The sequence below is a fragment of the Ornithodoros turicata genome, chromosome 10 (genome assembly GCF_037126465.1).
Source record: "Ornithodoros turicata isolate Travis chromosome 10, ASM3712646v1, whole genome shotgun sequence".
In the NCBI taxonomy this organism is placed as follows: Eukaryota; Metazoa; Arthropoda; class Arachnida; order Ixodida; family Argasidae; genus Ornithodoros; species Ornithodoros turicata.
The window spans coordinates 14674261-14701212 of NC_088210.1; the positions used below are offsets into that span (position 1 = coordinate 14674261).

Genomic DNA, 26952 nt, shown 5'->3' on the forward strand with positions numbered 1-26952 from the left:
GGAAGGAAAAATAATTTTTGCATAGAGTTATAGTGTGTATAAGGTTCCGTTGTTCAAAGGGCGTTTCGGACAAAAGTAACGCGGTCCCGTCTTTCCAGTTATATACGGTCTTCAAACAGGAGGGCGGTTGTGATGGGACCGTGTTATTGCCGTTGTTGGCCTCAGTCAAGTGGGCAGTGTCACGGCAGTGGCGGTGGCCAGGATGGGATGAGATGAGATGAGATGATATGATATGAACAACAACTTTATTTTTAAGGCGATGAATGGGGATTTTCATCGCCAGGGGGCGATACTCTACCCCCATCGCTGGTCGTGATGTGGGGAATGAAATAACGAGCCCCAACAATCGGATCGAATTTACAATAAGGATCGAAGTCCTATGGTGTCCAAAAAGAGCTTTGAGGGCAGAGCGTTAGTGGGCTGGATCTGGCCAGGGACTTTAGATGATTAGACAGGACAGAGTGGAAGGATGTCTAGATGTGCTGTTTATTAAGCGGAGATCGAGCTGAGAACGAACGTGATTCCGTCGCGTGGGTGAGCAACCTTGACCTTGTCTTCTTTGTTGACATAACATATTCAACAGGGACCAAGCAATTTTGAGAGAGAGAGAGGGGGGGAGGGAGAGGGCGGTTCGGGATGGTTGGTAGTGCGGGCAATGAAGAAGAATGTGTGATCCACGTCTTCTAGAGTACTGCATCGACTGCAGCAGCCGGGAGACTCAACCTGTCTCAAGCGGTCAAGTGGTCAAGCCACATCGAGTCGCACGTGGCCAGTCACTGCTACACTCTAAAAACAGGGAGGGGGGTGTATTAAAAAAAAAAAAGGAACGGGTGGAGATTGAAGGGTGGAGCTGCGTAGAGGGTGCGTGAGTTTGTCGAAAGTCGAGAAACCTTAAAAATTTCTCGACTGCCTTTTTCTTTTTTTTCTTTTCTTAAGATGCGGCTTGGAGTGATTTGGAGTGAAATGGGTACCCCTTTTGGAGAAAAATCTGCGACCGAAGCGGGTCGTTTGTTGCACTAATTAATTGGTTTCTGTTTGCATATTTTTGTCGCGGCTGGTCGCGGTGAAGCGCAAACGGACGCTCTTCCACACCCTTATCCACCAATGAATAATGTCCTTTTGCGCTTCACCGCGACCACCGCGACAAAATATGTAAACCGAAACCAATTAATTAGTGCAACAAATGACCCGCTTCGTTGGAGAGTTTTCTCCAAAAGGGGTAGTACCCATTTTAATGCCGACAGCGCCCTCAGTTAGAAGTAATGTTTTATTTTCGAAATTCATTTGAATTCGTATTTAAATAATGAGCGCATCCCACTCATTCACACGGTACGCAGCTTCTAGGCGGCATCGGACAGACACTTGGAAAAAAGAGAGTTCCTTGATTAGTGCACCCGTTCGCGAATTATTTAGCCCGGGGAGACTTTCCCCGGACAGTAATAAAAATACGACAAAGCAAGAATTTGAAGCCGCCAAATACATGACACGACAAATCGCAGAACGGTACGGTTCGCGTAAGCGTGTTTCTTCACTCTGGAGACGGATTCCTAAGCACACACTTTTTTCCTCCTCTCTCCTCGAGTAACAATAGCGTCTTACGGGACGAAAAACAGAGACACCGCCTTCACTTTTTATTCACCGCGATGCTCTACTATAGTTGTTCACATGAAGCAATCGCCGGACCTTCGAACCGCAACTGGACCAATCAGCCGGTGTCCTTCACGAACAATGAGCCCATTCTCGAACGTTCCCAAGCTGTTCTACCGGCGAAATGTTGAGCCGCGTCCAGTAGGCTTAAGTAATTTATCAATTTTAATTAGGGCGGAGAGACCGATCTTTGGAACGTGACTGAGCTTTATTGACCCGCATACTTTGGTTTCATCATCCTTAACCGCATACACTCTAAAAACAAAGCTTCACCGCATTGCACGCTCTGACAGGGTTTTGTCGCTTCTGATTCCAGGACAGAAGGGGGGGTACGCCTTTTTGTGTCAATTTGGATATGTGATGACTGACACAAAAAGGCGTACGCCCTCATCTCGCTTCGAATCAGATATGATATAACTCTACACTCTTAAAAATGAGGGGGGGGGGGGGGGGGTGTCGAGGTAGCTTGCCGTTGTTGGCCGCACTCAAGTGGGCATCGTCACGACTATAGCCAAAAAAAAGGAAAAGAAGGTGGGAGAAAGGGGAGTTGAGGGCTTCAAAGTGATGTAGAAGCAGGATGACCGGTACTGATGGGACGGAAGCACACTGTAGGTGAGAGGTGCACTAGAGTGGTCTCTCCGCTAGGCCCGTTGCTTGAAGAAAGCGCACGAGGCCGCGAGTTTTTGAAAGTCGTTCCGCACAAGAACCTTCGGGGAAGAGGACGTCCGTCAGTATACCAGGCCTGGCGTGGGGAAGATGGGTTTCCCGCATGGCATGGTATGCACGGCATTCTGTCAGGATATGCCCAATTGTCTCCGGATGATTACAGTGTCCGCAACTGGAGTCCTCCCTGGAGCCGATCTTGCACAGTTGCGAGTTCGTGAACGCAGATCCTGTGCGTAATCGATGGAGCATTGTCTGCATACCACGGGGAAGATCTTTCGTGGGAAGAGAGGGTCGGTGATTCTGCATGATGTCCTGTATGCCAGGGTGACGCACCTCAACTAGCCGTTTAACGACCATGAGCCTGTCAGTGTCGGCCGGGACTGCTAAGGATGGGCTGCAGCTGTTGTGTGCTGAGGAAGCTAGCTGGTCCGCGGAGGCGGAGTTTATTTTGTGTCAATTATGCACGGCACAGAATAGACTCCGCCTCCCGTTTTCAACAAATGAGGGGCCAGAACGTTGTCATTCGGGATGATGGTTGGCTAGGAGCGTGCTGTGTGGTGAAGTTCATTTCTAAGAGTGCATCGTTCGTGGTCATGGTTGGGTGCTATGCGGTGAAGTTCTGTTTTTAGAGTGTAGCTCACATCTATAGCTATACGCCGTTCCATGGCGTGTATCCCTCCTCATTTGTTGAATATAGCAGAGTACACCCTCTGGTGACGCATTGCATTCGCGTTAACTGTCACAAAAGAGCGTGCGCCCTACTCTCTCCGCAAATCAAGAACGGCTGAGTATCATTGTGTGAAAAAACTTCACCCCGAAACAGCTTGAAGGTCAGCCATTGCTCCGAAGGATACAGTTATCACTTTCGATTTGTAGGAACGGGGGAAGCGCACACCTTTTTGTGGTAATTTTGTGGTCACAAAAACGCGTACGCCTCCAATTTTCAACAAATCGAGAAGAAAAAAGAACTATTCTGGATGGCATCGTGGTTCTATAGGGGTGGTGGTGAAGTTCTGCTGTTAGAGTGAACTCGTGATTTATGGAAAGCGCGGGGCATGTGCCTTTTTGTGACAAATAAAAGAACTCAATAAGTGTCTCAAAAAGGCGTACGCTTTCTGTTTTCAATAAATCAGGAGAGAGAACGATATATCATTCGGCACGGTAGTTGTCTACTCTCTAAAAACAAGTTCTCATACCTGTCTCATTAAATTTTCCTATAACAAAAACAAGTTCACCGCATAGCACGCTGTGCGCCAACCATTGCGACGAATGTCCTGATTCGAAGAGAGAGAGGGGGCGTACGCCCTTTATGTCAATTGGGATATTTCATAAGCAGCACAAGAAGACGTTCTCCCCCTCATTCCGAATGAGAAGCGATAGCCCTCTCATTCGTGGCAATGGTTGGCGCACAGCGTGCTATGCGGTGAAGTTATGGTTTTAGAGGGTAGTAAGGGTGCTATGGGGTGAAGGTTTGTTTCGAGAGTGTGCAGTATTTACCTCTAGCGTGTTAGATAGTGAGGTTTCATTTTAACGGTGAAACGCATCACACCTTCACCGTCGTGTACACTTCAGCTTCACCGCATAGCGCTCTGAAGGACTATCATTGCACGTCGTTTTCTCCCCTGATTGGTTGAAAACGGGAGGCGTACGTAGTTATTTTAATTGTCACAAAAAGCCGTATACGTCCCCTGTTTTCTCCCCTGATTGGTTGAAAACGGGAGGCGTACTTTTTTTGCGACACTCTGAAAGAGTTGACATTACCGTATAAGTATCACACACACATACACTCTTAAAAATGGGCTTCCCCGCATAGCACGCTCCTAGCCAACCATCATCTCGAATGATATAGTTATCTGTCCTGATTTCTTGAAAATGGGAGGCGTACGCCTTTTTTGACAATTATGAACAGCATAAGTGTCACAAAAAAAAGTGTACGCCTCCCGTTTTCAACAATTCAGGGGAAGTATAGGAGACTGTCATGCGGTAAAGCTCTGTTTTTTTAAAGCCCTGTGAAGCCAGCCCAGGACGCACAATCCGCTCCTGCGATAATCGTCACATTTCCCGCCTAAGCGTGATCTACTACGGCAAGCAGTGCCATCGTCATCGCCATTACCACCACCTCTGTTTTAAGGCTGTACACTCTTAAAACAAAGCTTCACCATATAGCACGCTGAAGGCCAAATATTGTACAGAGTGATACCTCTATCACTCTCGATTTGTGGAAAGCGCCGGTCGCACGCCTCTTTGTGACAATTAACATTTCCTCATAAGTGTCACAGAAAAGTGTTCAAGTTGAGCTGTGAAAGTGTCAAGGTGAAGTTCATTTTTAAGAGTGTACGCTCCCTGCCGTTGATTCCAGTATATAGGTACAATAACTTCCCGGTGACCTTACCAAGGGTTTACCACCAGTTCGGATAGGAGGAAAAAGAGAGGCATACGCCTTTGGCGTACGTAGGTTTAATTTAATGTGTCAGTTCCCTGATTTGTTGAAAACAGGAGGCGCACGCCTTTTTTTGTGACAATTGTGAACCGCATAATTGTCACAAAAAAGGTGTACGCCTCCCATTTCCAACAAATCAGGGCAGAGAACGATGCCATTCGAAATTATAGTTAAACTACAGGTGAAGTCCCGGCCGTTCCACTAACGGCCTTAAGTTTGCCGTCTGACAAGGGTATTACTTATTACAGATCCGTTTTAACATTGAAAGACGACAGATTATGCAGGCTGTCGACACGAACACGGCTTGCATTGAGGCACTTATACCGCGCGTTCTCATCAATACTTTCAACACTTTTCAACACTCCCTCTGATGGCTACTGTCTCTATACAACAAAACAGTGACAGCAGCAGCTGCGCCCTGATACATTAACAACCACCACGAGACTCGTCAAAGTCACGGCGAGCCCCGCAGGCAGCCGAGGTGTGGCGCTCTACAAAACCCTACCCACACCCGAGGCGCGCACGAATATATACGGTCTCGATTTTAACCTCACTCTGACCTTCGTCAAAACTCTTTCAAGCACATATCAGCGTCCTTTCACGAGGGCGACAAGAGAAAGGAATATGGCATCGGTGTAAGGGGAGGAGGGGGTATCATTAAAGATGCGTGCGCTTCGGCGCCATTAGAAATACATTAAATGCAACGATCGACGATGAAAGTTCACGACTTCCTGATGTGGCACCAATATTATAAGTGTTTCGTATAATTGAAGTGTACGTTCGCTTTTATACATACAGGGTGTCCCAGAAAACGTGTCATTGAATTATAATAAAAAAACTACACCAACTAGAGTCATGCGGTCAATGGCATTTGTTCTTACTGGGTTTTTGCCATCTCCTCATGTGAATGTCGTGTAGCGTGAGTTTAATTATGTAAATTTTTGCGAGCTTAAGTCGGAAATTTGCCTAGTAAAGGTCACTTTTTTACCCCACCAATGTGAAGAGCGTGTCTAATTTAGTCAAATTAATGATAATTGACAGGGATATTCAGGAGCTATCCCATCGGAAAAAATAGCTGAACATCATGCTCTACGGAGGTGGCACAGAATAGCGCACGATAAAATTTTCAGCGCAATTTTTGTCAGTCCGACGAAAGGAGGTTGGAAACCCAGCCCTCTCCGACATCGCAGAAAGAGATAAAACGTCCGGCTTAAAAAAAACGGCTTATCGCGTCCGACTTTCGCTGGGATTTTGCTTTCCCTCTCCCAATTTTAGGAACTGTTACTTTTTCTACTATTACTCTGTGGGCTGGCTTCGGAACCTCCTTTCGTCGCACTGAGAGCGATTGCGCTCAAAAAGTCATCGCGCGCTATGGTCCGGTGCTCCGAAAAACATGATATTCGGCTATTCTTTTCGATTGGATAGCTCGTGAATATCACTGTGAATTATCATTAATTTGAGTGAATTCGGCACGCTCTTCATATTGGTGGGGTAAAAAAGTGACCTTTACTTGGCAAATTTCCGAGTTCAGTTCGCAAATATTTACATAATTAAACTTGGAGTACATGACATTCACATTAGGAGGTGGCAAAAAGCTAATAAGAACAAATGCTGTTGACCGCATGATTCTAGGTGGCGTAGTTTTTTTATTATAATTCAATGACACGTTTTCTGGGACACCCTGTATATGAAAGTGTGTTATAGCAGCGATATGTGCGGCTCATAAAATGGCTTTTATTTTCAACGTCATCATCAACGTCACCGAAAGTGCTTTTGTTGGCCCTGTCTTTGTTTGTACAGAAATATTGCCCGTACAATGCCGGGCAGTAAAGCTATTGGTGGAAACTATGGGCCATTGATCTCCGCTCAATCAACTGTGCATTCAACAGAGAGAACTCAATCTTCTGATAATGCTCCGCAGGCGGTAGACAGTACATTGCATTGGCAGGATAGCATTGTTTAGGGTGGGGGCTGTCTAAGTGCTCCCTGCAAGTAATACAAGCACGCCTTTTTTTTTTTTTCGGATAAAAGACTGTGCGTTGCGGTTATGCAGTGGTATATATAGTGATGTATAGAGATACCTATATATCACCATGTGTATATCTTGGAACATAGGAACAGAATACAATGAAGTTGCCGTGAACTATAATTGTTGGTACACCCAACCACTATAGTTCATCATTACAACAACATTGATCAAGAATGCGAAGTGTTCACTTTGTATTCTACATATATATCAGCGGCATGGCCGGGAGGGTAAAAGCATCCGGCGCGTGGTAGCCACTCCAACAGCACCGCATATCCTCTGGACGTACGAATAATGTCCTAACGCAATCGTACGTCCGCTGGATATCCGAGGGACATCTATCGGACGTACGACTCTGTTAGGACACTATTCGTACACCCAGAAGATATTCAGTATTGTAGGGGCAATGTCGGGCGGAAGACTAGGAGGTGTTAGGTTCGAATCCTACCACCGGATGTGCTGTCCGGCAGAGTTCCCAGACGAATGTCTGCGCAGATCCCCCTGAAGTCGGCCCAGGACGCATAGTAGCTCCCTCTGTCCCCTACGCTATTAAAAATGTACTTCAGCAGATAGCATGCACGCTCCTAGGTAACCATCATCCCGAGTGACACCGTTCTTTACCCTGATTTGCTGAAAACGGGGGGGCGTACGCCATTTTTGTGGCATTACGCAGTTTATAATTGACACAGAAAATGGCGCACGCCTCTCGTTGTCATCAAAGAAAGGGAGAGAACGCTGTTATCCGGGATGATGGTTGCTATGCGGTGAAGCTCTGTTTTTAGATAGCCCTTTCACCATCGCCACCACCATCTGTTTTTAGATTGTACACCTTCCTACTGTCATTTTTGCATCTGTCCAGGTATGTCCGCCGCTCATAGCGACAGTTGCTTCGCGGCGCTAACACAGAATAAAAAATAGACAATAACTGTCAAAAAAAAAAGCGGAAGAAAGAAAGAAAGGGAACGTGCTGTATTCCACGAGCAAGGAGTCTAAATAATATCATTCGAAATGTCGGTTGGCTCCGTGCGATGTTATGTGGCGAGGTAACCCTGATTTTTATCGTGCACCCCAAAAACGGAACTTCGCAGCCTAACACACTCGAGATCAACCAGTACACCGCTCTTTCGCCTGATTCGTCGAGGAGTCGGGGGGGGGGGGGGCGTACGCCATTTTTGTAATACTTAGCGTACATGAAGAAAGGGCGTACACCTCCCGTTTTCAGTGGAAGACATAAGGTCACCTTCTCGAGTGTTGTTTTTAGGAGCTGGGCACACAATCCCCTTGCGTCTTCTGCCAGAAGGACATCATCCTGAGTGCTGTTTTTAGATATAATGGACACACAATCTCCCCAGCATCACAACATCTTGGCCCTATATTGGCTAGGCGTTGGCAATATTGGTCGAGTACTAGTCCAATATTGGACCAGTATTCGGCCAATATTGCCAACGTCTAGCCAGTATATAGGGCCAAGATGGGCCAGATGGGGGACCAGTTTTGGGCCAATATTGCCAATGTCAAGCCAATGTTTGGCCAAGATGTGGTGATGCATGGACTCCTTGCGTCTTCTGTATCTTCAGTAGTAGGCGTTTTAAGCCTTGTCATTCAGGCGAACGTCGTTGTATCGCATGGTCGCAAAACTACCAGAAGCGGAACACAACAAGAAGAAGATTAACATGATTCGATGCGTGCCAGTCCCAACGAACGAACGGTCACGACTTTAAGTGCAGCCGGCGCTACCTCTTCCACCGGCATCCTTCGCGGTGCATTTGACGGCAACGAGGTCACATGAGCTGCCCCAATACAATTGCGACGCCGCAAAATGACCGCCGGGGACTGATGATTCCGAAACGTCTTATTTTCCCGCATCTTTTTTTTTTTTTTCCACCGCCGAATTTCTCGTCAAGGTTTATCTTTCCTTTTTTTTTTTTTTTCAACCGCCATTCATTTGTCTCCGATTTGACCGAGTTCGAAGGGCGAGCGAAAGTTGCGAAAAAAAGAGAGCGAGAGTGACGTGCCCACGGGGAGGGGCGCGGTCACGTGATGCTGACCATGAACAGGTGGGCATATATAAACTTTTTCGAGAACACAGTGGCGGACATTTCGTCACACAGTGCACGCGACAAAACTTTGAGCGGCCATGCGTTTCCTGGTAAGTGTGATGTGCTCTTGCTTCGTGTGCATGTGAAAGAAAGCAGGAAAACGGATGTGCTCTTCGGATGCTGCGTGCGAGATGAGGAAGATGGTGCTCGGATGAGTTGTCTCGTTTTCTCTTTTATTCTTGAGGGCGGGGGTTGGATTCAGTCAAACGCTATAGGATGTGAGTAGTGCTGTATCGTATATGCGGAAGGAAGGCACTGCATTGATCTGGATATTATGATTTTCCGGTTAAATTGGAAGGTGCTTCATCGATCATTGAACAAATTCACACAGGGGCATTATTTCTTTCGATTAGAATTGACAGAATTTATTATAGTTCGTTTCTCGTACAGGCGAAGTCCGTAATTCCTATTCCTGGACCACTTTAGGAAGTCAAAGTTCCCGTTTGATATTCCGGAGAAGCTCTTAATGAACTTTAACTGTATTGGTTAACGCGTTAGTAGCTCCTTAAATTTATTCAACTCTTTCGTATAATCAGTTATCTCATCAGATTTAAAGTATTTCTTTCAATGACCTATGCGTAATACTCTATACTTTCTCTTACTGCGTGTACACCTGGGAACATGCCACTATAGGACCCCAGGGGACTATCATCGTTTGCACTTGAAGTTATGGGCAACCATTAACTGTTCCTTATATATTCGATTGAATTTCCAATGTTACTCTGCCCATGGGCAACCAGGATGGGTGTATGTGATGGTGCACCACACGAAAGGGACTTACGCCCACTTCTGTGTGGCTATAACAACGGGAAGTCGATCCTGCTATTACCCCCCCCCCCTCCCCCAACCCCGGGGACTTAAGAACCGCAAAAGACAATTAATTCAATTGACTCACAAATGTACCGCCGCATTACTGCGCATTTATTTTGATTGCATACTGTGCTAGTCAAGAATGCGGAATGCAGTTATATGAGTACAAGTGATCAATGATCGTCCGCCCCTGCGGTTAAAATGAATTGCAGTTCCAATCACTCAACCGTTCAGGGACGGAACAAACAGTCGAACAGCAATCAATAAAAGGACACCCATGCCCGTTTTGCGCACTTTATGAACGCGCGATTTCCTTAGTGATAACCCTCACTCAGGAATGATAATTTCTTCGGCTAATTTTTTTTTTCCCCAACGGCGGGGGAAGCAGAAATAGATGTTGATAGAGAAGATAATTGGGCAGCAAGGCTAGGATTTGGGAGTGTGCATGTGGAATTTTGTGGCATTGACGGGTGAACCAATAATGTGTGGTTGTTCTTCGATAGCTGAACAATACGGAAATGTAAGGAGCTCTGTGAGAAATTGGGACGAGGATGTAGAAAACCGCTTCGTCATGCAACAATGACTCTCAATAAATATATATCCACCCCCCACCCTCTATCGTTATATTTATTTATTGATATGGTTCGCAAACGTTTGATATGTAAAATACTTCTCCCAAAGGGTTTGCATTTTCAAATTTTACGGTTAGATAACTCTCGATGGTGACTCTCGGACTTTCCTTTTCTTATTTCTTTTACTTTTTGTTTTTTATTTATTTATTTATTTATTTATTTATTTTTGAAAGCGAATTTAGGAACTTTCTCAGTTTGAATGTTCTGTGGATATAGACTCAAGTTGGGGGAACGGTTTAGTACAAACCTATACCCTGAGGGCCTGACCTTCATTTATAAATTTGTTACAGAGAGCATCATTCTTTTCTTTCATTCATTTCTTCTTCTTTTTCGTACGACGCTTTCTCGGCGGGGCTTCCTTCCGCTGTGCACTGTTACAGATTAGACAAGATTCGATTAGATTTTTTTAAAATTAAAAAGATAGAGTCGTTAGTCTCGATAGGGCAGTGTCTCTTTTTCACGTGAAACATCCATTCTATTGACAGAGCTGAGTCGCAAATAGTTTCAAACCCGTTTTTGAATAGCACTTAAGTGCCCTTTCATTTTTGCGCCTTGCTTTTTCTAATCAGAAGATAATTACTGGATAAACGATAACTAAGCACGAAATCACGGAATCGGTTTATCATCATTTATGTCGCAAATAGGCGTTGCATCCTACATTATTGGTTCCCATTCTTGACTTTGTTATCTATATTCTTATCGAAACTTATCTACTTGATAATGCGTGCCGCGTGTTTCTGCATCACAGGTACGGGCGCCCGCGCTGATTAAAAAGATAGCAGACAGATATCGAGGAAGGGGTGCAACGGAATTAGTATGATGGAATTTTACTAGATTGAGAGCCCTCTAGGAAAACGACACGACAAAGGAACCTGTCAAATCTAACATCAGCAGCGCGATATGTCAATAACTTATCAACTGAAATAAGACGATCAGCTTACAGTATTTTCGGAACGGTTATCGTGAACACCTTCCTTTATACTAAAACCCCAACGGTCTCGTGTTAGTGCCCTATAAATAATATATTTATTCATAAACATTTATATATTTATAAATTTTATAAATATTATTTATTCCCATTCGCGATTACTGCTTTTCAACTTTTCACACCTGCATACAATTCACGCACCGCAACGCAGACAGACTTTATATTGTGTTAGAAGAAAATTTATGAACATTTATTATTTAGTTGTTGTTGTTGTTGTTGTTGTTGTTGTTGTATTGTTATTAACATCACCGATTGGCTGGTTGCGCTGCTGGGACTCCCTCTACTCGAATGCAATACATGCCATACAATAACTATACAATAGCTACACAATGCTATACACTAACTATAAACTTTTGTACATAGCTACAAGGTTAGATATGTGTAGACGCTTATATGTCCACTCAGGGATGTCCGGATTTAGGGGGGGGGGTCCGGATGTCCTGACCCCCCCACCCCCCGCCCCCTCCCTCGGAAAAATCCTAGAACCGCCCCTGTGTACACTACACACTAGTATGTACACTCTTAAAAATGAACTTCACCGCGTAGCACGCTTCTAACCAACCATCATCTCAAATGATATCGTTATCTGCCCTGATTTCTTGAAAACGGGAGGCGTACGCCTTTTCTGTGACAATTATGAACAGCATAAGTGTCACAAAAAAGGCGTACGCCTCCCGTTTTCAACAAATCAGGGCAGATAACGATATCATTCGAGATGATGGTTGGTTAGGAGCGTGCTACGCGGTGAAGTTCATTTTTAAGAGTGTACAGCTTGGGACAAAAGTTTACGGAACACGGCATTGGCGTATTTCTTCATGGGAGCGGCCCCCTGCTACATATCAAGAAGATATCAAATAAGAAACGGGTGTCCGGCTATTTTGTCCATCTCTCAATGAGTGCGTCCACCTCTGTTTTCTGCTATAGGGTGTCGCTCAAATGGAGAAATGTGACAACCCCGTGTTCCGTAAACTTTTGTCCCAAGCTGTACCTATACAGTCAATATGTACAAGCGCAATGTGTGACCATATACAGACGAAAAAGCGATTCATATTGGCTCCATATTAGCATATTTTTTTATAGCGTGCTTCGCGCCTTCAAATTTTCCCCTTCGAACCGCGTTGCGTAACACTCCCTTCCCGAACACTCTAGAAGAATTATAAAAATAAGAACCACTAGAGGTAGACACTTTTCAGTATAAGCACATAGTACGCGCACTAAAAATTATACTTCAGCTACATTTTTTTTTTTTTCCTTTTCTCTCCGAAAGAATCCAGTTCAGCGCACTTTCTTTCTCTCGCTCGCGCGATAGTTTCTCCGAATAATTCCGACAGTTTTGCCGCCAACGCGAACAGAAGCGGAAAAGTATTTTGTCCAGAGTTTCTCACAATTCGACAGACACGGAGGAAACAAGACTGGGTCACTGGCACAGGCGGCCGGTAACAGTCGGTTCCGTTCCGACAAAATGAAAGAACCATGTAACGAGCGGAGGGGGAAAGAAATATGTGAAACTAAAAGTAAACGCGTCGGCGCCTGCAACAGTTGATTGCCTTTTCTTTTCATTTTTTTTTTTTGTTCTTTCATACTCCGGTGATATAATAGCTATAAAGGCACGCCCAGTTCGAGTGACCGGTTCCGCGGTTTAAATGGGCGCCTTCCGGGTGCCCCTCTCTCCCTCCTTTTCTTTCAAAACAATGGGAAAAATATGCTCAATGGGACCGATCATAACTAAGCCATGTGCAGTGACCGCTGTAAAAATAAATGTGCAGCTCTTCCAATGACCGAATAGGATGTGGAGTCCATGAACCGATTAGAGTATACATGCATGAGCGGGTGTATGAAAAACAAGCACGAAAATAGTCTATGGAGCAATGTGAGAAATTGAGCTGTTCGGTGATCCACAGAAAGCATTGAAAACGGTGTACCTCGAAATGAAGTGATCGAAAGAAATCCCTGTTGCAAAATAAACTACCGTAAATGAACGTTATCTTACCATAAAATGTTAAATAAAATCTTAAAAATAAATATAATATAATAAATAAATATAATATAAAAAATAAATATAATATAATAAATAAATATAATATAAAAATCTTAAAAATCCATAAAATCTTACCGCGCAGTCGCGCGTGGAAAACTGCCAACGGCGAACTTCGACTAAAAAATGACATAAGAAATGCAAACACCGAACTTCGACTAACCTAATAATACCCAACATGCCGCTCAGTCGTGCCCGCCCTGATAAGCCGGCTGCTACGATGTGGCTTTCGTTCGCTGAAACGACTTGGACAGACATAGAAAACCCGTGAATTTGAGTGATTAAATAGCGATGTCGTGGTTTTAAAACACGGCATATAACCTTACGAAGCAGTCAAGCATTCTCCTTGACTTCCCTTGTTTCAAGAACGTGAATTTCGAGATCAGGGATTTCGCAACCAGGATTATCGAGGTCCTCCTCATTGAAAACATCAATGCTTGGACAACACAAAAAAGACGCATACACGACGATGCACTGACTGTTGTATTTTAGGCGCAAGTGTGTCTTGATTAAAATTTTTGTTTGTCAGTCAGTGCATGTCGTGCATGTCCCTTTTGTGTTGCTCAAGCACTGGGGGGGGGGGGGGGGGGATATGTTTATTAAGAAAAAAGAAAGGAAAGGTTAGCCAGGCAAAGAGCCGGCTTGCTATTCCGAAAAAAAGAAAAAAAAGAAGGGGAGGGGATAACGAAAAACAAAAAAAAGAAAGAAAGCACTGGGGGTTTTGAATGCATCCTAGAAAATAGAGTATGTTGTAAAGCATGAAATAATGTGAGTAGTGAGTGGTTGGAAATTATATTTTATGGCCTGAAGTGTAGTAGCAAAATCATCGTTCCCATGGAACTCGAATGCGCGCGACCTGAAGATGGCGATGATCTTTATATTATGTGAAATGAATTACATAAGTACTTTATTTTGCAATGTGAGGAGCCAGAGCAAAAAGCTGCTGGCATCAGCTTCACGGGGCTCCGGGCTCCTCTTGCGACACCGGCAATCGTGATTGAAAAAGAAAAAAAGAAAAAGTGATTGCAATCATTTTTTTTTTTTTTTTGCGGTCACTGTAATTATAACACTACAGTGACCGACCCGCCACTTCATACACAATGACGTACATACATAATGACATTTACAGGGTGACACGTACCATGCAGATACGCGATAAACATTAGAAAACAATAAGTTTTGGAAAAAAGAGCAGAAAGAACCAACCAACCAGCAGAAAGAAAGACGATGAAATGATATATGCTGATGCTTATTATGATTCTGACCTCACAATATTATTAAAAGAGAACAGTAGTGACGCCCATGCGATGATATTGCGATGATATGCGATGAGATGCGATGATTGCGATCATGCGATAATACGACGCTAGTACCATGATACTAACGCATGATACGTTAGTCTTCCACCAATTACGCACATTGACATCCCCTCTCTGTTTTATTTGTCTTCGTTGTCTTCGTCTTCTTTTTTTCTCGGTCTCTCTCTCGTTTCTTCGAGTGATACAACCTGCGACGGGTTCGGGAATTGAGATTCCACTGCTGCAAAGGCGTATCCCAAGTTATGAACCGGAAGAGGCCCAATCCAATCCCCTTAGGTATATATCCCCCCTGCCCCACTTCATGATCCCAACTTGTTATCTATTGGACACACCACCCGTAGCTCCGTTTTCACATGCATGTCGGTAAAATCTGAACCAGCCAAAGCTCCTCATCCCGAAAAGCCCAAGAGAGCTGTGTATTCCGTTGCTAAGCTTGGAGGTTACTGTGCATAATCTAATCCTGTCTGCGGTTACTTCCATACGTTTAAAACACCGGCGTTACAGAAAGAAAAAAAAAAGCCTCCTTTTATAGTTCTTCCTTCAGTCACCAGATGCCGCGAGCTACCCAAAGCGAAAGTACGCTGCTCAGTTCAGAGGCTGAAATATGGTCGGGAAAGTCACGCAGCGGCGTGAATCCAACGTGCCTCTCAATTTGCCATCTTATTTTCCATTCCTTCAATTATACTTTCCATCAGCTCCTTGGCTCGTTCGCTGTCACTCAACGTGATCCTGCCAAAGTCTCGCGTCGTTGCAAACTTTCAGGAACACCCCGAGTGCATCATATACGAACTTTCGGAACGTATACGCATTAGACTGGATCGAATCGATTTCTACACAAAACTCAGTACATAGTATACACATATACTTATCCGCTTCCTTCACGCATAAAAGCTATCCAACAGAGTGGAAAAAGAGTCCGACACGAAATATTGACGCAATCGCACAATAGCTTGTTTGTCGAGTAGCGCCGAACGGGAGTACCAATTTTAAGAACTTGACTATAACAATACAGCTCGGACAACAATCGTGGCGGAAGTCAGGAACTGGAGGGGGTGGTGGGGAAGGGGGGGAATTGTCCGTTCAATGAAGTCGTGCTCCGACCCACCCTGGCATGGTCACCACGCCTTTTGTTGCACAGGTTCATTTGACGCCGGCTGTAAGTGACCATAGAGAAGGCTATGCGGTAGCGACTGGTAAAAATCAGGGCAGCACTTTGCCTTTCTCCCCCCCCCCCCCCCCTTGATTATCGAGGAAAGTCGAGTCGCCAATGCCCAGCTCAGACAATGCACAAAAGCGGTCGCAGCTTGTTAAGCGCAACGATTACAAATCACGGCGGTATATCTACGAAAGCGCGAATGTTAACGACAGCGTTTTTATTCGTCGTGATACTCAATATCTTTTTTGTGTGTTTATTTTATCTCTGCGATCTTAATTCGCCTCTGCTGAAGGATATAATTACTGAGGGTTTCCAGAAAGGATGTTATGTCCGGCTAATAGTTATAAATAGGAACAACAACAAGAACAAAAAAGAACTCGTTATCGAATTGTTTTATTTTCATTGGGTTCCACGTACTATCTGAAACTACATTTCTATGCTGGGGAATCGTGCGTCCTGGGCCGTCTTCTCACAGGGAACCTGTCAGAACTTGCAATGACTTTTTTATTTTTTACATCTCGGCATCGTAAATGTCGCCAGTTATGACTATGACTATGAATGTGAACGGTGAACAAAACGCACATAGCTGAAGGCCCTCTTAGTTTAACAAGTTTAAACGAAGTCTTGGAAAGCACGCCATATGGCACAGTAAAGCATTAAAAAAAATCATGAGATTCTCATAACCGCTGCTCACGATGTCCAACAGCCTTCCGTACAAGGACCAGTACCAGGCGTAGCAGCAGCCATATCTCAGCAACCGGCGAACGCAATGATGAATGCGGATGCGAGGGAAATTGCCGAATGGGAAGAGCACGGTAACGCTACCCCATCTCGGGGAGGATAGACTTCTCGAGCGTTCAGGAGAAGACGACCCACCAAAGTCCGTATAGAAGCTGGTCGTACAGAGCCTAAACGTGTTCCACCACAGAACGACGATTACTGATGTAGTGGAGCCTACGTGGATGATTCCAGAGCATGAGCTAGTCCAAGTCACGGAATACCAGACACCAGCGTGGACAGAAAAGATCACAGGAACGACAGCGCACGTATCAGAGTATCAGCCACGTATGCATCAGCAGAAGCTCATGCAGAAGCCAATGATGATCAGAGTACGATGGATGAGAAGCCGCAACAGAACCCCACTACATACGGACCTCACGGGCTCACAGAAACCAGCTGTCGCGGATGCACGTCAGGAAGACGGAACATTTTCGGGTTCCGCGACGCACCTCGGACTGCGCTTTCTAAGCTTTGATAACGATGTAGAATGCCAGCTGGGGCCTCAGCACGAAATTGTCCCACCTGTGGCTGCTCGCGACAAAGACATCAGAAATGGCATCACCGCATCAGACACGGCGGAAGAACAAAAAAAAAAAAAAAAAAAATACACGTAAGAGCCACATGGGACCCTGGCGGAGATAACAACAACGACAATAAATGATGGCGATGAGATGGGGTGTTTCACCGCGATGGTGCGGTACCCTATACCCCATTGCACGTGGAACATTATATGAAGATGATGAAGGAAGGATGAAAATACAAGAAAGAACTAAAGCGTCTGAAGCAATCCACCAGACGACAGGAAATACATCAAAAGGTGAAGAACCCGACGATGGAGCACAGGGGAGATAAGTGGGGCCCGATGCAGTGAGATTATACAGCCACCAGTACGGGCGCGCCGGCGTCGATCAGGTCTCCCTGCACAAGTCAGGAACAGATGAACAGCTGTTAGCTGTCAGTAATCAATATATGACTCCCGGTTTTTTGGGTGCTTAATTTTTCAGAGATTCGGTGGGAGAAATCGGCGGCTAGTTCGCTCACCAGGAACCGGTGTCTTTCGGTGCTGACATTTTGAAACGTGAAGACACCCGGTGGAAACCGGCGAAGAACATGACAGGAGGTTCCCATGCATACAGCGAACCAACACTTGATGTCCTTGTATGTGTGTGTGTGTTTTGTTTGTTTGTTTTTCATTACAATGCCAACTGTTAAAATCAGGGGTTGATAAGTTTGTGAGGTATATGTTAGCTATGCAGGTGACATTGCACACCTCTCTTTTCACTGTAAGGAATAAACATCGGAGCTTTTTTGTGGAAGGCAAATCTTTCAGTCAGTCCGTGTCCTAGTTTTCAGTGTTTGTGGAATAGGCGAATAGTTCGTAGTGAGGTACACTCCATGCTCTCTATATGCTCTTAGCTGCCACTGTAAACTTTTTCACACCTTGAAAGGTGTGCGCTATGAACATTCAACCTGGTTGCGTAACATTGCATCTCCAAGATGATATTTTACAAAATTTGGAAAGCATTACTAAAGATCAAGTGTCAGTGCAAATCTTGCTTTCATTATGTCTTGGATATCGTAGGTACGAGCTAATGCATATATGCATCGCTATCGATAATCGAGCACGCGCAAGTGTCTACAATACTGTTGAAACAATGTTGAGATGCTGCAAGACTGAATTTTTGGAGGACAGACAACACTCGAGTACAGAAAATTTGTGCGAAACCGTGCTCCATTATGATGTTACCAAAATTACACCTAAAGGCGTGCGCCATGCACGTTGTTTCACCTTTAAATGTGTGAAGAGATTTAGAGTGTGGGGCACTTCCTGACCGAACAGACCTATTCTCATTATGCAGCTCTATTTGTAACTGGCCTGGATCCTGACTATCGGCAACATTAAGACCTACCAAACGCGGCATCGGTCAATGACAAATCAACACCAACGCTGGCTGCACTCTATATATGGAACGTCTTCGAATATGTTCCCCAAGCATATTCTGACAAAAGTGGGCTCACAGGAATATTCTCGGAGAATATGATCTCTAAGATACGCTGTTTTGAATACAGTCCCATGGCCCCAGTCGTCGGCTTTCTTATGCTTCCACCTGCCAACGATTTAATGAATCAAAGTGCAGCGTTCATTTGCTGTGATTTTATAACATCAGGTCATCGCCTTGTTTTGTGTCTGATACGGGTTCGACAAAGCGCCGTACACACTCGATTCCAGGCTTATGTGATGCCTTGTAAATCTTACAGGAATCATTCATCGCGAATCAGCATTAAGATATGCTCTGCATATAACTGGGAACTGCTGAATTATGTAGAAAACAGCATAATTTTAAAATAAAGAGGGATGGAAATAGCACAGAATATACGAGTTCCTTGATGATGGCGTTAATATAAGCACGTATTTCATCATATCTGCACATTCTTCTGCCACCTCATCGTCCTCATTTATTGTTGTTGTTAATGTTGTTGCTATAGTTTAGTTTTACTATTTGACATGGGAACAATGAACTGTCAGAGAAACTTACAACTGTCAGTTTAACACGAGACACAGTTCCCTACGAGGTAAACACGGATGAGTAGAGTGTACAAGATGAAGCGGTACAGTTCCTTTGAAACTCAACCGATTAGAATCGTTTCATAAATGCTTATGAGGCTTTTCTTTAATATTTCAGGCTGCATTTTCGTGCCTACTGGTATGGGCCAATGCCCAGCAGCAGTACCTCCCGGGTCCCCCTCCCCTGGGTGGAGGCCGTGGATACCAACCTCAAGCACAAGCACAAAAGGCTTACCAACCACAGGGCTACCAGCCCCCTGCCTACCAAGCCCAACAAGCTTACTCCCCGCAGTCCGCACCGCAGCAAAGCTACAGCCCCCCGTCCCAACAGAGCACAACTACACCGCCACCCATTGTGTTCGACCCTGCACCTCTTCACTACGTCAGCATTGGAGCTAAACTTGAAGGTGACTACAAGTTTGGATACGACACCGGAAAGAGCAAGGACAAGACTGGAAGTTTCCGGGAAGAATCACGTCTCCCAGACGGCACTGTGAAGGGATCTTACGGATACATCGATGCCACCGGCCGCCAGAGGATTATTCGCTACACTGCCGGGAAGGAAGGTTTCAAAGCTGAGGGAGACATTTACCAAGAAGGTGCTCCGAAGGACACGATCCCAAAGCACCTTCAGAATCCCCCGTCCACACCTGCCCCAGCCCAAGCATCCTCAGCTGCTGGCGCTGGATATGCTGCTCCTCAGTACGGTGCACCTCAGCAACCACAGTACCAGCCACGCGCTGCACCATCCTTCCCACAGTACCAGCCACGCTCTGCACCATCCCTTCCACAGTACCAGCCACGCGCTGCGCCATCCGCTCCGCAGTACCAGCCTCGTCCTTCTGCCGCTGCACCATCGCCAAACTTCGCTTCTTCGAACCTTGCCTTCCCCCAGTTTTTCCAGAACCTGAACCTGAACCAGCCCGCTGCTGCGGCTGCCCCTGCCCCAAGGCCCGCTGCACCAGCTCAGCAGCCTTCCAGTTACTCCCCTTTCCAAGTTCCTCCAGCGGCGAGGTCGGCTCCACAGAGTTACGTCCCGCAGTACACGCCTAGGCCTCAGTCTCCATACGGTGGCCTGCAGCAACCTGCAGCTACTCAGCAGAGGCCATCCTTCCCACAGTTCCAACCAAACTCACCGGCTCTGAGGTCCCCATACGACAGGCCCGCCGTTCCACCCGCGTACGCCCAGCAAGTTGCCTCGGCTCAACAGCGGGTACCACAGTTTGCTTCCCAGGCCCCCAAGTTCAACGTCCCAAGTCTCTTTGGTCAGGAAGCTAACAAGGCCGGAACAAAGCCAAACTACCAAGACTTCCTGAAGCAGTTCATTCCGTTCCAGAAGCAGCAACCAGCACCAGCTGGTTCCCCCGCTGGTGCAGCACCCTACAGTCAAGCTCCACCACAGCAGGCTCCCTTTGCTAGGCCGCAATCCTTCCCACAATTCGGTCAACCAAGCGCCGCACCCGCACAGCAAGCTCTGCCACCTTATCTTCAGAACCAAGGTCGCCCTGCTGCTCCCCCTCAGTTCAGTCAGCCTCAACAAGCCGCGGGCGGTGCGCCACAGTACTCCTCGTACAGACCACCCTTGCAAGTTCCTCAGCAAGCACTTCAGCAAGGTGCCTTTGGCGGTGCTGCCGCAAAGCCAGCCAAGAAAGTAGAGGACGGCACCTACGACGCAAGCCTCTACGACCACGGACTCTACGACCCTAAGAAGTACGAGGATCCTTATTTCGGGAAGACATCTTCGGCTGCAGCTCCAGCACAGGGTCTGACGGCGGCGGCAGCTGCACCTCAGGGTTACGCACCACAACAACAGGGTCAGCAACAGGCCAGGAGCCTTCCCGCATTCGACACATCACTGCTTTCTTATAATATCGGTACGGGATGAGGGACGTCCTCTAGATGAAACCGGCATCCGGTTATGGCTTTATGTAACCGCTCGCTGCACTGAAGTCTGGGGATGTTCTTACCATGCGTTGTGTGATAGATGTGCATGTAATTGTGGTGGCCTTTGCCTTCTTCACCGTAACTCCCACTGTTGCATAGTTCAGTGACTTTTGATTCGGGATGTGCTGCCCACTTTCTAAACTGCGTAGTCGAGACGTAGCTTCGAAGAACGCAACTACTGTGCTGCTCCAGTCCATTTATTTATTGCGATGTTTCTTTGCACATTTCAGGCTAATCAGTGCATTGCCTTGGCTTGTTCCTTGTGGCAGATACAAACGGTAGGACATTTTCTCTACGGGTATGGTATAGTGGTTTTATGGCATCATCAACCAACGTCATCCGTGTACAGATCTGTGCAGGCATACTGACGTCCTTGGTACCATATACTTGTGTCAGTCTGCCGTGCTACACCACGTGCAAAAGATTGTATTTGGCGAATTTGCGTCTCTAGCAATGTTTTCGTTCACTTCGAGTGGTTAGGAAGAAATATTGAACTAATCGGGCATTCACCGCACTGTCGCCGGTTCACAACCACCTGCTGTTGGCACGGGACGAAACGGATCTGTCCAAGAACAACAGTACCTCCGGTTAATTTAGTTAGAAATGCGTTTTCAGACTTCGCCGAATCCGCCATGAATGCGTCCATATCCATCCGCGATATCAACAGCGATAAGAGCACCCCGGGGACCACGAAACACTGACGAACTCCATTGTCTTTTCAGAAGGAAGGCAAGGAACACAAGTCAACTGGTAATGGCTGTTTGTATTGAGAAGGCCCGGAGACTGGGACACACTTGTCACACTGCCCACTGAACACGGGACCTACGGGGGTCCTCAGGTCCAAGATAAGCATTATGACATTTCACACAACAAATCAACCTCCTGTGTCTCCGCCTCCGGGCGCATTTTTCTTTGCAGAATGTTCTGTGTAAGTGGATGACGTGTGCGAGAGATTGTTCTGTGATGCGTAATTTATCGTGTTTGAATATGTGTACGTGTTATATTTCCTTATACTGTTGCAATAAAGCTGTTTGTTTTTGGCGTAAGTTGTTTCTTCATCGCTATCTTATTTCGGTCACATTGACTATGGAGATGGCAAATGTAGATCCTGCTACTCCAGCTAATACTTGTGAGTGTAAGGATGAGTGTTTAGCAACTGCTTGGGATTCAAAGAGAAATGAAGGCGATAAATCGGAGTGTGAAGAAGAAATACGCTAGAGAGAAAACACAAAGAAAAGAATGGCATTACTTTCGCAGAGATATGCGAGACTACCGAAAGCAACGAAGCCGTCACACAGCTCACGACAAGAAATAGCTCTGTTAGTTGGTTGCTTAAAAAAGAGAAAAATGTGGATTATATTGCACCACACTTTCTGTACTTTTGTCAATCTTTTGTCACCGTGTTGCACACAGTGACGACGCATGTGCAAATACGACACATATCCCGAAAGTGCACGCTCAGGAGCTTTCACGGACATTCAGGCATGTTACTTCTAGCCCTAACAATAGACCTTGTATCGCCAACAATAGACCTTTTTACAAAAGCAAACGCCATCTGTGGCACGCTAGGAATCATGGGAACTTAGAGCGCCTTCGAGCATTACGAGACGGCCAGAGGCGGAGGTAGAAGAAGAACAACAACATTTCAAGTGTGCGCAGCAGCAGCGTCGGCCGTGATAAACCATAACCAGACGACGGAGTATAGTGTCCCTCAAAGTTCCCATGCTGCTTTGCGCCGCGCGCGTCTTTTTAAAATCGTCTATTGCAGACATGCCTGGACCTGCAGATAGGCTCAATGGTGTTTGCCTGTGGACTTCAGACTATCCTGCACTCAGGGCTGACTTGAACTGCCTTGAAAGAGCCTGAGGGAAACTCAAGTAAACCACTCAGACTAGCACGGTGCTGGGACACGAGGATATAGAGAAACGAGTTCGATTGCCTCCTACATTTAGAATGCCACACCCTTCATGTCTTAGCCCCTGTGCATGGCCGCTGGTCCAGGTGTGGCGCACGGACAGGTCCGGCACGTCAACTCCGCCCACAAATTTAAGACGTCTGCGATTGGCCTATAGGTGGGCGCATAACGCCTCCGAGTCACAACGTAGTGCGCCCACATACTTCAAGCTGTTGCTTGTGCAGTGGTCGTGTTGCGAAAACACCCTTCAGCGACGACGTACCAGAACACATCTGCGTGCTTTTAAAGTAAACACGGAAGATATTTACGCTAACAAAACGTATGAATCGGCTTCTACGTCTTCCTGGCGTCTGCAACTTTCTCGTGTGCCTCACTCTCAATGTGCGAACATTCTTCTCTGGCGGAGATACACCTTTGTAACTGCACCGCTTGAGTTGTCTCGGAGCGTGGAAAGTGTAACGTATTAAACGTTAGAGATACATGACTTTGGGGCGCACATCTCAAACACTGACACTGTGGGGGACACTGAAAGAATGGTTACAAACTGATCTAGCTGCCGAAAAAGAAAGAAAAAAAAAAACATAACGAAGACCTCAGACTGGGAACGACCTTGTTCGTGTGCGTTTTTCTTGTCGTCCAACATCGTTTAGGTTGTCGTCATGGATGACGTAAAGATTTATTTTCAATTCGATATAGAACTTCTGCCAATTGTTCCGTGGCAGTTTTCATAAAGGCCTTGCCCGCTGCTCTACCTATGCTAATAGCTCATTTTCTTCCGCGCCCATGCATGCCAATTTGATTATAACGCGGAATAGTCCTTGGCAGAGGCCGTCAAGTTTCTCGGGACAAGAAGCAAGACGCCGGCGACCTTACAGTATGCCGCAGGTAGACGTAGCCGACATTCCAGAAGAAAAGTTCCGGTAGAGAAATATAATATCGCCCCGCCCAGAACGGCAGCGCCCATCTGGATATCTGGGTCATCGGAATAACGGCTCTGCGACTTTGGTGAGTGGGACTGTATAGTGACAAAAATATATTAAAAAATGGATATGCCTAAAGCGATTTCTTTTCTTGTATCATTAATTTTTTTTATACCGTGCTCACACCACGAAGCAACTGCGGCTATGAGATGGAGAGGAAGACATCAGAAAGCAGTGGGAGTGGGGTTAGTACGGCATCCTGGGACGACTTCAGACGGGACTGTGCCGGTGCCTGTCTTCGAAGCCCCCGGAAAACCCGAAGAAAACTTCAGACAGCAGTATCGGTAGTCGGACTCGAACCCAGCACCTCCCGTTCTTCAGCATGACCTTGGAGTATACAACCGACCAGATCCAAACTAATTAGTGCAAATTCTAATTAATTTCAATTACAGGTCGTTGACTAATTAAATTTTTATTAATTAATAAAATAAATTACATTAAGTTGCAAGTAACCAATGTAAATTCTACGCTCAGTACCGCACGTATTTCTCCAACGGAGTGAGCCCCTGCATGTTGTTTTTTTCAAAAGAACAACTTCGTTTGCATAATTGCATTGGTGATTTTTTTCCCGCACTGTATAGCTTAATATGTTTTTTTTTTTTTTAATAATCAGCCCGTGAGACGTGATTACATTTGGATGGCCTTCTGTGTTGCTCCCGGACTTGACTATATTACCTAGTTGCATAAGCGCATGCGCCCGTGCCCTGGAAGACGGACGGCACGGAAAATTCCCTCTGCACTCAACAGATGGCGTTATACGCGCAGATTTTGAGATTTACCAGAGTCGTTTATTACGGCTCTGAGGTTTACAGCACATTCAAAAGATTTTATGGCCACAAATTTGATATCCTAAATGCCCGCCAAACTCCTGTCGCCATTCACTTCAATCAACCTAATCACGATTTTGAAACTGATTTGAAAATTATATTGCTAGAATCTGGGTTCCGCACCGACATTAAACGTAAGAATAGAGAGTCCTACTTAATTTCGCAATTCAAGTGTCTCACACCAAATGGTCTGAATCTTAGTCCTGGCTCGTTATATCCGCTTATGTAAATTTAGTAGCTATATATCTATATTTATTTGTGCACAATTCTTGAATCCCCACTTTCAGTCATCGTCTGGTACTCCGTTAGATAATCCGTAACCTTCCCTTTTGTCCATTCTGGGCCACTCGTTTCCCATACTCCTGACCCCCCTTCCGCGAAACTGGGTTGGCGAGCCTTTTTGTTCACAACAACACCTTTTACTGTTCTTAAACGGTTAGAGGTCACTTATCCGTCTGCCCAGCTATTCATTGTACACAGACATGTGGCACCATATCTCCTTTCCTCTTCCCTTTCTTTGTACAGCAGTGTCTATACTATATATACTTATGTGTGTCACCACTTCACTTTGTACCTGAGGAAGCGTGGACCTCCACGCGAAAGCTTGTACAAATTAAACTTAAACAAAAATCTTCAGTGTCGGCTTCTGTATTTTGTTTATGTGATCTACAGGACTTGACTCCCCTCTTCGTATACGCATCTAGCACATTCAGGCTGAACAACTCCCCCGTGCACGACGCATGTTCGTTGGGAGGGGGGTTTGTAAGGAGACGTTAGCCTAGAGTGGATGACTTAGTAGTCCTGGACACATGACACATCGACATCGAGGGCGGGGTTTACCCTGTGGGGGTCTATTTTGGCGCACGACAACTCTGATTCACCGAAGAGCCGCTAGGCTAGCGCTGATGTTGCGTGATTCTGGCTAGGCACGTTAGGCGTCCAGTTGTCATAATTGCGATATTTTTCGATTACTTATCTCAGAGACGTTTAGTATGAGCGTTAACTGTATCTTCCTCCTTTCTTTTCACTTTCTTATATTTTTGATAATTAATAGTTCGTTGCGTTGTTCGTAGCAAGACAGTATATTTTATTTTTAGTCTCTCACGTACTATATAAATTGTCGTTGGCCGGTTTCAAATATGTGTCATGAAAGTGCTTTTGCTGGAGAAGGTAGTGGAGTGTTTTGGTGCTATGGGTACCACATTTAGTTTCGGTTTCTGCACAGGTGGCAGACGCAACTGTGACAACACTGCTATGTCCCATTGGCCACGCAAGCTGTTCTCTGTTAGCATGTCAGCCACGCAAACTTTGCTCTCCGTACATGTCAATATGGCGCCAACAGCACAGTTGCGTCCAGCTGCCGCTAGAGGTGCCACGTTTCGTTTCGTTTTCTTCGCAGGTTGCACCCTTAGCGGTAGGGTGACGCAACTGTGCCAACACCGCCATGTCCCATTGGCCACACAAACTTTACTCTGTTAGCCTGTTAGCCACGCAACCTTTACTCTCCGTACATCCCGAATTGCCTATACACAGATGTCAATATGGCGCCAACAGCACAGTTGCGCCCAGTTACCGCTAGAGGTGCCACGTTTCGTTTCGGTTTCTTCGCAGGTTGCACCCCTAGCGGTAGGGCGACCCAACTGTGCCAACACCGTCATGTACCTTTGGCAACAAACGGAGAGAAAAAATTCCTGCGTGGCTAACGTTTTCGTTATACAAAGTTTGGTCACCACGATTTTTTTTTGTTTGGTTTTTGTTTTTGTCGCATAAATGTGTCACGGTGCACTGCCGGAAGTTCGTACGGTAAGCAGGGCATGCCCTATGCACTCACCCAATGCAGGACAGTGTACTGACAGCGCAGGTTTGAACGTGATGTTACTTTAGCGAAGAGGTCCATCGATGGAGGTGCTACCTGCCACACACTGATATCGTTGAAAGAGCACCACAACGCCCTGACGTGCGACGCACCCGATTCACGAGGAGCGTAGCTGGAAAATTTACAACCTCTCTCCTATTGGGTAAAAGCAGGACATATCGACACATGCGACCGTATACATGCGAGTAGGAAGTAATTAACTCACCATCACCATAACAATCTAAAACACAGAGATCGTGTCAACCG

General features: G+C 45.8%; 1 protein-coding gene across 2 annotated transcripts; it reads left to right on the plus strand.

Moving 5' to 3' along the window:
• Window positions 1-8881: 8881 nt before the first annotated feature.
• Window positions 8882-22141, plus strand: LOC135370149 (uncharacterized). Of its 2 annotated transcripts, XM_064603842.1 has the most exons (4): window positions 8882-8928; window positions 19283-21038; window positions 21339-21386; window positions 21831-22141. In XM_064603842.1, the coding sequence occupies exons 1-3, from the start codon at window positions 8917-8919 to the stop codon at window positions 21341-21343; spliced, it is 1773 nt and encodes a 590-aa protein (XP_064459912.1). In that variant the 5' UTR covers window positions 8882-8916; the 3' UTR covers window positions 21344-21386; window positions 21831-22141. The 2 variants fall into 2 exon arrangements, with proteins under 2 accessions (XP_064459912.1, XP_064459911.1); XM_064603841.1 differs by lacking the exons at window positions 21339-21386; window positions 21831-22141 and having other exon boundaries at window positions 19283-21267.
• The last annotated feature ends 4811 nt before the right edge of the window (window positions 22142-26952 follow it).